Genomic DNA, 12,192 nt, shown 5'->3' on the forward strand with positions numbered 1-12,192 from the left:
AAAAAACTAGTCTTATACATGGAAAAATACGGTAACTCTTCAAGGAAACCAGGTCTGCTCAGGAAGCCAGGCCTCGTGAGCACAGCAACTCATCCCGGTAGTTTTTACGCCTATCAGGCAGTTGTGGAGAGAGAAGATGCCTGCCTTTCCACAGTTGTCTAAGTCTCTTCCCCACCTCCCAGTCCTTCCCAAATCTGAGACTTTGCCTCCTTGCCTGTCTTTGCTCTGCACTCTTCATATCACTGTCGGTTCTGGGACACCAACAGGGAGAGGAGCTGGTCGCAGCAGGAGCAGGAGACCCCTCGGCTTCTTCAGCAGTCTGCCTCTTGGACCTCCTGCTCTCCAGCTTCTGATTCTGGACTGCTCCACAGACTCTTCCTGCTCACTAAACCCTGTTAACTCCTCAGCGTCCGAAATCTTGTCCTCCCACTGACCACTCATCATTTTCCCACCACCACTCCTTGGGCTCTGAGCCTTCTTCTCTTGTGGTTCCCCACCTGGCACCTCCAGAGAGCCAGTGTGGTGTAGTGGTTAGGAGCAGTGGACTCGTAATTTGGTGAACCGGGTTCGCGTCTCCGCTCCTCCACATGCAGCTGCTGGGTGACCTTGGGCTAGTCACACTTGTTTGAAGTTTCTCAGCCCCACTCACCTCACAGAGTGTTTGTTGTGGGGGAGGAAGGGAAAGGAGATGGTTAGCCATTTTGAGACTACTTTGGGTAGTGATAAAGTGGGATATCAAATCCAAACTCCTCCTCCTCCTCCTCCTCTTCTTCTTCTTCTTCTTCTTCCAACCGCTCCTCAGCATCCAGCCAGTCCATGACATTCCATTGTCCTCTTCTTTGTCTTACTCTACAGAATTGCTGAAAACTATCTGCTTATCTCTTTTATTTCCCTCCCAATGTATTTGACTTCTTAGCTACAGTCTTTGTTTCATTCCCAATCTTAGGTTAATTGTTGTATTCTGTCCTCCTTCCAGACTGTCCAGGCTTGTATCACATTTTCCCCTACCTTCCAACTCCCCTCTGTTTTCTAACAATTTTTGAATTCCGAGCCTATCAACAGCGACTTTTTTTTATCAAATCAAATAAAATAAATGTGCAACACCTAATACATATTAGGTACTTTATTAACTGCTTGGGTCATATGCGATCAAAATGCACAAAGGCAGACACGGACAAATAGTTACAGTGGGTTGGATCCAGACTAAGCTAATGTAATGTAATTTCCTCAGAAATCAGTCGGACTTAGGTCACGATTAATTTATCCCACTGATTTCAGAGGGAAACAAGTTCAACTAACCGTAGTTTGGCTGTGATTCCAATTCATTTTGAAATGGTCTAAAAGCTTTAATGAGAAATCATACATACATACATATATATATATATATATATATATATATATATATATATATATATGAGAACCGCTAAAAGTAATTGCACCTTGAAAGCAAGATCTACTTCGCCTGTGAATTCAGATTTGCGAAATAGAGGCCAAGTTGGCATGTTTTTGCAAATAGTTTTGAATGAAGGCAAAGTGCTTTTAATAGACATGGATGTGAGGGAATCGTATTCAGTTTTTGTGTGTGGTTTTTTTTACAGTAGAACAGTTAATTAGTCCTTCAAAACTAATTCTGCTTAGTAAATTGTTTATTTTTACAAAGCAAATGTCAGAACGAATTTGGAATTGTTATTGATGAGCGAGAGGGAAACTTTGAAAAGCCAAAGGGTTTGCCATTTACTTCCAAAGCCATTCTGGTGTGCATTCATTACAGAGCATATGTGGCAGCCACTGAGAGAAGGGAACCAGCTGGCTGTCAGAAAATTACCATTGGCACAGTTTTTCTTGTCTTGACAAGGCTACAAGCTGCCTTCACAGATGGAGTAATAATGGGAAGCCAGTTGTGGTCAGAAGAAACGCTATTCTGCATTCTGCTTTTGATGGGCATAATCAGGGACTGTGCCGAATATGCTCCGGTTTTCACTTTCAGGCCAAAAATTTGTTGTGGTAGAAATATTTTCCAAAAAAACCCACACATTTGGATTCTGTGAATATCCATCTTCTTTTCCCCAGTCCTACTTGGTGCCATTGTTTTTCCTGGATGCTGCTACTTCAGTGCTTATTGTTCCCCAAATGCCTTTTCTTTTCTGAATCACTCGTAGGTGATCACAGCTAATCAGGAATGGTGCCACAATATTATGTAGCCAATTATGTAGCCAGTTCTAACTGATGTCACTGATGGCAGGATAGCCATTCATGCTGTCTGCATGAATACAGTGGTACCTCAGGTTACAAACACCTCGGGTTACAAACTCTGCTAACCCAGAAGTAGTACCTTGGGTTACAAACTTTGCCCCAGGATGAGAACGGTGCGGCATCAGCAAGAGGCCCCATTAGCAAAAGCGCGCTTCAGGCTAAAAACAGTTTCAGGTTAAGAATGGACCTCCAGAACGAATTAAGTTCGTAACCCAAGGTACCACTGTAGTGTGTGTGTGTTTTTTGCAAGGAATGCCAAACGTAATCTGAGGAAGGGGGCATTTTGTTGCAGAAAACATTTGCAAGGTGCTGGGCCTTGCAAGGCAAGGCTGAGATCCCCAACTCTGCGGTGAGGGTCCTTTTGGAGATTTAGAAAAAGGAACTTCACGTTTCCCCCCCACATCATGTTTCTTTACATAACACGTACACATTGTGCGTCACAATATATTGCCATGTTATGAAACTGTTACCATGATGTGGGCTTTAAACTGGATTTGGATGATGATGATAATAATAATAATAATAATAATAATAATAATAATAATAATAATAATAATAGTTTATTTATACCCCGCTTATCAGGCTGGGTTTCCACAGCCACTCTAGGCGGCTCCCAACAGAATATTAAAAATACAATACCAGCCTTACTAGGGAGGTAAAGGTAAAGGGAACCCTGACTATTAGGTCCAGTTGTGACCGACTCTGGGGTTGCGGTGCTCATCTCGCTTTACTGGCTGAGGGAGCTGGCGTACAGCTTCTGGGTCATGTGGCCAGCATGACTAAGCCGCTTCTGGCGAACCAGAGCAGCGCACAGAAATGCTGTTTACTTTCCTGCTGGAGTGGTACCTATTTATCTACTTGCACTTGGACGTGCTTTCAAACTGCTAGGTTGGCAGGAGCAGGGACCGAGCAACGGAAGCTCACCCCGTTGCGGGGATTCGAACCGCTGATGTTCTGATCGGCAAGTCCTAGGCTCTGTGGTGTAACCCGCAGCACCACCCACGTCCCTTACTAGGGAGAGCAATCCACAAATGGGGAGCTACCGTAGAAAAGGCCCATTCTCATGTTGCTGCTCTCTGGACCTCTCGTGGTGGAGGCCCACAAAGAAGGGCCTCGGATGATGATTGCAGGGTTTGAGTCAGTTCCCAGATTAAGACTGCAGTGACATCATACCACCTCATTTTAAGGGGCATTAAAGGACATCAATATGGTGGCTTCCAACTTGAGGATTCTAAGGAGGAGGAGTAGCTCTGCCACAAAACAAGAAATGGCAAAGAATGGGCAGAAGAAGTAGGTCAGTTATGTCCTTCTGCCCCTTCGTCTTCTTTCTCGCAAATTGGAATTGAGAGAATTTATGGCTCAGCCTCAAGTGCAAAGAATGGGATTCTTGGATACAGTGGTACCTCAGGTTAAGTACTTAATTTGTTCCGAATGGTCCATTCTTAACCTGAAACTGTTCTTAACCTGAAGCACCACTTTAGCTAATGGGGCCTCCCGCTGCTGCCACGCGATTTCTGTTCTCATCCTGAAGCAAAGTTCTTAACCCGAGGTACTATTTCTGGGTTAGCGGAGTCTGTAACCTGAAGCGTATGTAACCTGAGGTACCACTGTATTTGCTGCAGTAATTGGGATCATTACCTAGTGGATTAAATTCTAGGACTCTTTTCAAGCTGGATGTCTCTTTGTTTCTTCATCAATGACTATTGATGCCTTCTTTTTTAAAAATAAAGGCTGTTTTACTGTTTTCAGCTCTGAGCATTGATAATATGCAATAAACACTTCATAAATAATGTACAAATTGAGTAGCAGATAGGGAGACTGATATATTTAGTGTGGTAGTTAGTCCTTTTTTACATCAATAAATGTGATCCGTCTTCCTCATAGGAGCCTGCCGTACCATTTCCAAAACTGGATCTTGAGGGAAACATTAATTCTACAACCATTCCGAGACGGAGTGATGCTGCTGTCCAGTGTTTTGTATCCTGCTGCCCTCAGGAGAGGTTGAAAGGTGAGTGTTGCGCATCCTACTTTAACTTTTGCTTTAAACCTTTTTTGTGTGTGTTTGGTGGCGCTTTGTTTTCAGAAACTCTTCGACATCGAAGGCAATTAATTAGAGTAAGTGCAGACGTGAAGATTTCAGGGAAGGTGGAAGAGCTGACTCAGAACCCGCAAATTAGATTCCTGGCACAAATTCCACTTTTTAAGTGACAGTTTCTAGCTTGCTGGCCCAACACATAAGACTGGATATAAAACAGTTACAGGTGGAAAGTGTAGCTGTAGTGTTTGTTTCCTATAGTTCTTCATCCCTATGTTCTTAAACTTGTGTATCTGGTTTTAAGGCGGCACCCAGAGTTGCTTTTAGTGACTTATGGACGTATTCTTAGTTATTTGTTTTTAATATTTTGCGTGTATTGTTTGCTAGTCCTACTTTTCTAGAAAAAGAGGTGCCACAACTCACAACAAATGCCTCCCTTGTTCTCTTATAATGGCGATGGCATCCAACTGAGTTCTGGCTGAAAAAAAACCCCCTGTTGTTTGCTTTGTTAGATGTAACGCTCCTTAAAAACTCTGAATTATTATTATTCTTTACAAAATACATAGAAGGGACGCAGGTGGCGCTGTGGGTTAAACCACAGAGCCTAGGACTTGCCAATCAGAAGGTCGGCGGTTCAGATTCCCGCGACGGGGTGAGCTCCTGTTGCTCGGTCCCTGCTCCTGCCAACCTAGCAGTTCGAAAGCACATCAAAGTGCAAGTAGATAAATAGGTACCACTCCAGTGGGAAGGTAAATGGCGGTTCCGTGCGCTGCTCTGGTTTCCCAGAAGCGGCTTAGTCATGCTGGCCACATAACCCAGAAGCTGTACACTGGCTCCCTTGGCCAGTAAAGCGAGATGAGCGCCGCAACCTCAGAGTTGGTCACGACTGGACCTAACGGTCAGGGGTCCCTTTACCTTACAAAATACATAATACATAATAAAAACAAGAACAAAACAAACCAACAATCCCCTCCCATTTCAATAACAGTTTGCTGAGTCTGCTCGCATAGACACATGCAAGCCCAAACAAGGCAGTTCTTGGTCTTTTCCTTTTATTCACAGAAATTATTTATTTTTATTTTCTACTGTAGCCGAACACACCTATCCAGCGTGGACCATATAGATGCTGCTTGACCTCACGTAGGAGTTTTTGCAGCCAACCGCCATTCAGTGAAAACCGGTCTGAGATTTTCTGTAGCTTTCTAGCCTGCACTGCAGTATGGGGGGGAGTAGTGAACCTTTGACTCTTCACAGGCTATTAGAGTACATATGGCAGGGCTTTAAATTCTTTGAATCGAGATATCAATAAATTAATATGAGTGTGAAGGTTGCAATTGTTCATATAGTTGTGTTGATTCAAAGGGTATTGAACTACAGAGGTTAGCTTGCATTTATCCATAGATTGCAGATTCCAGCAGTATGGAATATAGAGAGATGAGCTCTAAAAAGTTGGCCATGTTTGCACATAACTCTAAGCCAATTATGTCTGAGCACAACCATCAGAAGCTGCTTGCTTTCCAGGGAGGTGACTGCAGCCATTTTGCTCCTCTCTGATTCTTTTAGTTCATTATGGTGTGGCAGCTATGTCAGGGTTTTACTGTATTTTTCGCTCCATAAGACGCACTTTTTTCTTCCTAAAAAGTAAGGGGAAATGTCTGTGCGTCTTATGGAACGAATGCATGGTCCCTGGAGCCAAATTGCCCAGGGGCGAAAAGCAGATTATGCTTCTTTTTTTTTCTTTTGAAAGAGGGAAGCGGGTGTTGAAACAAAGCTGCTGATCGCAAGCGATCAGAAGCGAGATAAGGGACGCTAGCAATAAAGGAGGCTGCCTGGGAGGGGGGAGGTAAAGACAGCAAACTTGCAAGGAGAGGAGACAGGAAGACTCAATCAATGAGGAGAGAAATTAGAAGAAAAGGAGGAGCAAAAAAACTGCTCCAGCTAAGGAAAAGACACCAAGGCAAACAAGAGGGAAGGGGGTATTGAAAGGAAGCAGCTGATTGGTGGGATCGGGAGAGAGATAAGGGACGCTAGTGGAGGCTGCCTAGGAGGGGGGAGGTCAAAGCCCATGGATCCTCAGAATTTTTACATTGGGTCACCCCAAATTCACCATTGGATCACATAGCATGTGGCCACAGCATGAACCACAAAAATCATACATCCACTGTTTCATTCAGAATGGTTTTTTTCTCATTTTCCTCCTCTAGAAACAAGGTGCGTCTTATGGTCAGGTGTGTCTTATGGAGCGAAAAATATGGTAACTTACAGGAGGGTGGTTCCAACCTCCCAAACTTCAACACAGAACCTGGGGGCCGCACATTGAATTAAATTTCCATATCGTAAAGTGTTTGCAATATAATTAATATGTGTAATATATTTAATATTAAATCTATGTGCATATATATATGTTATTTATTTGTTAAAACAAATTTTATACACTAACAGATGTATGTACTTTTGTTAACAACGCTGACATCGTGTGGATTCTCCCCCCCCCTTCAACAATGGCAGTGTCAATCAATCAACAAGGCACAATATTCTACTGTCACAGAGCGCGCTGGCCAGCAAATGACACAGAAGAAAGTTGCAGCTAACTCTTTACAGTGGTACCTTGGCTCTCAAACTTAATCTGTTCCGGAAGTTCGTTCCAAAACCAAAGCGTTCCAAAACCAAGGCGCGCTTTCCCATAGAAAGTAATGCAAAATGGATTAATCTGTTCCAAACTTTTAAAAACAACCCCTAAAACAGCAATTTAACATGAATTTTACTATCTAACGAGACCATTGATACATAAAATGAAAGCAATAAACAATCAGTCACACAATCCATCAATTAGCAGCTGAACAGTCATAAAAACAAAAATCAAAATACCGTATTTTTTGCACCATAACACTCACTTTTTTCCTCCTAAAAAGTAAGGGGAAATGTCTGTGCGTGTTATGGAGGGAATGCCTACGGGTGGCATGCCTACGGATTTTCCTCCTCTAAAAACTACGTGCGTGTTATGGTCAGGTGCGTGTTATAGAGCGAAAAATATGTATATAGCAAAAACAGACAGACCTCAGCATAACACTCAAATCAGAAGCGTAACACTCAAAACGAAAGCGTGGCACTCAAAACAGAAGTGTAACACTCAAATAGATAGATAGATAGATAGATAGATAGATAGATTCTTTATTGTCATTACACTAGTGCAACCTTGCACAAGTGCAACGAAATTGGATGCCATCCCTTAAAAACAACAAAAGCAAAACAACAACAACAACCAAACAAACCACCTTCCAACCACACCCACACCCACCCCCAAAAACTCCCAGATCTCACTATCGAGTTACAGCATTCAAAAAGGCCACAGCTCTTGGATAGAAACTGTTTTTCAGTCTATTTGTCCTTGACTTGATGTTTCTATACCTCCTGCCAGAAGGCAGTAGTGCAAACAGACTGTATCCCGGGTGAGATGGATCCTGCAGGATGTTGTTTGCTTTCCTAAGGCAACGGGAACTGTACAGTTCTTCCAAAGGTGGGAGAGGGTGACCAATAATCCTTTGGGCTGTGGTTATGACCTTCTGGAGCACCTTCCTCTCCCTAGCTGTACAACTGGAGAACCAAGCACAAATACAGTATGTAAGTATGCTCTCTATGGAGCCTCGGTAGAAGGACACCAGCAGTCTCTCACTCAGATTGTTCTTTTTTAAAAGTCTGAGGAAATAAATTCTCTGCTGGGCCTTCTTCACCAGAGCAGTGGTATTTGCGCTCCAAGTCATGCCCTGATCCATAGTCACTCCCAAAAACCTGAATTCCGCCACCCTCTCCACCCGTTCCCCGTTGATATACAAGGGCTGAATGTCCGCCTTTTTTCCCCTGTAATCCACCACCAATTCCTTGGTCTTAGCCGTATTAAGAGCCAGATTGTTCTCTCCACACCAAACACAGAGCCGCTCCACCTCGTCCCGATAGGCGGACTCATCCCCTCCTGAAATGAGCCCCACCACCGTAGGGAGCACGTTCGGCTTCTGAAAAAAGTTTGCAAACCAGAACGCTTCCTTCCAGGTTTGCATTGTTTGGGTTCCAAGTTTCTTGAGTACCAAGGCGTTTGAGAACCAAGGTACCACTGTATTAGCAAAAAACGCAATCTTCATAGACGTGACTGAGTGTCAGGACTAATGAGCACAGCAGCTCATTCCCTGTAGGTCTTACTCCATGAAATCAGTTGCAGAGACTAAAGGTCTCAGCCTCTCCACAGCCGTCTTATGTCTCCTCCTCTCCAGGGCTTCTTCCAAGCAATCGAAGACTGTGCCTGCATGCCGCCTGTCTTTGCTCTGCCCTTTTCATGCCTCTCTTGGTTCTGGGAGTCTCACTCACTGCGCCCTAGTAAGGAAAGATAACCATTTGCCACAGGGTCAGCGGTAGTTCTGCATACGCTGTTCCAATGAATGCATGGAGTCAGATCCCCCGTTCAAGCGAGTGGGAACATTTTGCTTGTTATAGAACTCTTATGCAGATAAGAACCTGCTGGTTTGATAAGAACCTTCCTTTGAAAAGGAGCACACCCCTGAATGTCATGTGGTGTGATCTGTGGCGGCTGTGGATGAGAAGAGAGGGAAGAATTGATCCTTAAAATATTAGGTAAGAATTATGTAGGCATATGTAACTGAACAAATAAATTGCATTTGAGGTGGAGAGGTGCGGACTTCAGTCTTCAGTCTTCAGCCTAGTCATACTAACTTGGTGCATGCCATAGTGAGTTTCCTCAAATTGAGAGTTTAAATGTTTAATTGATGTGCCTGGTACTCTTTTGTTGTGTACTTCTATAAACCCAACACAAATACACAGGTCCTCTACCAACTCACTTTGAGTTTTAAAAGAAATCTAATATTCATGTAAAAGAGAAAATATATAGATTTTTATTTAAAAAAACACTGCTAAATGATATCTTTTTTAAAAACAAAAAAACAAAAAACAAATCTGCTTTGCCTATGGGTAGTTGAATAAAAGAATCTTTAAAATCCAATACTGAAATGCCGGCATTCAGTCTATTTTTATATGAATAATCTAATACTTGCCACCCAGAGGTCCTCAGTTTGTTCCTCTGCCAAACTGTTGTGCAGAGACAGCATTTTTTTTTTAGTACAACCTCTTCAAAGAAGTCTTACTTCAGTGCCAGCAATTTCACATTTCTGTTGCTGAAAGATTACTGGAATCTGCCTCATCAGAAGGTTTGTAACTTCCCAAAAAAATTACCAGTCTGCCAAGGGATTTGCTGTCATCTTTGTGGCTAAGTAACAGGTTTTTGTTCTAATGTTTGCCCTAAGAAATGGCTCTGAAAATTAAGTGTAAGCAAGAATACATTACAGAGAGAAATGTTACTTCATACCAAGGCCGTGAATCAAATAAAGGGTTTTAGTTGGTTAATCATCTACCACATAAGCAATTCATTAATGATTACATTTAAATATGTATGTTATCCTCCCCTCACAATAAGGTGGCTTTTTCAGATGTTAAGGTGAGTATAAGAAAACACAGAATTTACTTCTTCTTTTCTAAGCCAGCCATTCATTCTAGAATATAAGGCTATATTGAATATTTTTCTTCTTCATTGTCTATTAGTCAATACACTGGAATGGAAATAGCATATCTTTAACTTGCAGTTCTGCTATTAAAACTGGTTCCCACAGATTTATCAACTAAAGCTTTGGTTGATTGATCTACCAGCTGAAAATGACTACAGTTTGCAATCCTCGTTATAAAGGCAAAACTTTTTCCAGCCTCTGTTTCATTAGGCTACAGTCATGCTATTAATGCCAGATGTCATTAATTCAGATTAATTTATGCATACAGGAAGTCCCATTGTGTCAGCACAGTTCATTTTGCTCCCTACTATTTCTGGCTTGCCTTGACCAAAAAAACAAACAGGACTGTCGTGCATTTAGGACCTATTAATATGATGTATTAGCATTAATATTTCCAAAATATCTACATCCATTTCTGTATGTTTAAGTTAATGACCACTTTCCTCTTTTGTAGAGAGGGTCTTCAATTTCTCCAGAAGCTCCCGTCTCATTTTCAAATTACTTCAGCTCCATATCAAACCACTTGATTATAGTGATAAATCACAGATTGAAATAGGTTCTGGTGTACAGTTTTTAGCTCAGGATAACAGATAATATAAATAAGCCTTAGGTCATGAATAAAAGTTTTTGTATAATGGTTTATGAACGCGCCTGCCTGTGGCAACCAGAAATTTAATTCTGGCAACCAGCAGAGAAAGACTTTCATATACGCTCAAGTATACATGAGTGGTAAATGTTTTAAAAGCGATGAGCAACACAGATAGAGTTCCTCCTTCAAATCTGCTATAAAAGTTGTTTAGATTATGGGGTGGTAGTCAATGAAGTTTTACTAAGAGTAGGCTCATTGAAATTAATGAACCTAACTTACTTAGGTTCATTAATTTCCGTAAGTCTACTTTGGGTAAAACTTAGTTGAATACCACCCATGATGTGCATTTAATATAACAGAAGAATTGCATCCTCCTTTACCTCATATGCTAGCTTGCTAAGGCTTTATTTATTTTTACTCTTTTTTAAAAAAATAATTTTTATTGAATGATTTTATGTTACAAAAAACAATACAGCCATACTACCACTAAATATAATTAAGAAATAAAAATTACATACATCAATATTTAGTTTGTTATTTGTTATTTACCGTCTTATTTTTCCAAGAACACGATGGCAAGGTCTGTAGGTGAAACTGTGTTAGTCTTAAAGGTAAAGGGACCCCTGACCATTAGGTCCAGTTGCAGATGACTCTTGGGTGGTGGCGCTCATCTCACTTTATTGGCTGAGGGAGCTGGCATACAGCTTCCGGGTTTCCCCAGCCAATCTGGGCGGCTTCCAACAAAGCATTAAAATAACAGTAGTCTGTTAAACATTAAAAGCTTCCCTAAAGAGGGCTGCCTTCAGATGTCTTCTAAAAATCTGGTAGTTGTTCTTCTCTTTGACATCTGGTGGGAGGGCGTTCCAAAGGGCAGGTGCCACTACCAAGAAGGCCCTCTGCCTGGTTCCCTGCAACTTCACTCAGTGTCCGTGCAGAATGATGGGGGTGGAGACACTCCTTCAAGTATACTGGGCCGAGGTCATTTAGGGCTTTAAAGGTCAGCACCAACACTTTGAATTGTGCTTGGAAACGTACTGGGAGCCAATGTAGGTCTTTCAAGATGTGGTCTCGGCAGCCGCGCCCAGTCACCAGTCTAGTTGCCGTGTTCTGGATTAGTTGTAGTTTCCGGCTCACCTTCAAAGGTAGCCCCACGTAGAGCGCATTACAGTAGTCCAATCGGGAGATAACTAGAGCATGCACCACTCTGGCGAGACAGTCCGTGGGCAGGTAGGGTCTCAGCCTGTGGTCTCAGCCAGATGGAGCTGGTAAACAGCTGCCCTGGACACATAATTGACCTGCACCTCCGTGGACAGCTGTGAGTCCAAAATGACTCCCAGGCTACACACCTGGTCCTTCAGGGGCACAGTTACCCCATTCTGGACCAGGGCTCTCCTTCCTTGGAGGTTTTCAAGCAGAGGTTGGATGGCCATCTGTCATGGAGGTTGGAATAGATCACCCTTGGGTCTGCAATTCTATAAATCTATGGCCTAGCCCCAATTTGGAGATAAGAAAGAGAGAGAAAGTAAATGCCCAGACAAATGCTTAGAAAAGATAACGGCCTGTTGGTGTGCTGCAGCTATTCACCTATTGAATGTTTTATTCAATCCTTAGTTCACTGTATGTTTGGTGTGTGAGAGACTATCCGCTGAAATTAATAAAACCAATATAAACTTTGACTCTATTCTACCATAAGGAGGATTTCAATATGTTTATCTTTAATTATGCATGTTCAAATGGAAAAATCAGGT

At 42.3% G+C, this 12,192-nt stretch overlaps 1 protein-coding gene across 1 annotated transcript in view; it reads left to right on the plus strand.

Moving 5' to 3' along the window:
• PARD3B (par-3 family cell polarity regulator beta) overlaps nt 1–12,192 on the plus strand; it is a 622,948-nt gene that overhangs the window by 248,127 nt on the left and 362,629 nt on the right. Inside the window, exon 13 of the mRNA XM_081200610.1 lies at nt 4,138–4,261. Within this exon, the coding sequence (XP_081056736.1) occupies nt 4,138–4,261 (124 nt within the window). The remainder of the gene's footprint in view (nt 1–4,137; nt 4,262–12,192) is intronic.

The sequence above is a fragment of the Podarcis bocagei genome (assembly GCF_964188305.1).
Source record: "Podarcis bocagei genome assembly, chromosome: 1".
Classification (NCBI taxonomy): Eukaryota; Metazoa; Chordata; class Lepidosauria; order Squamata; family Lacertidae; genus Podarcis; species Podarcis bocagei.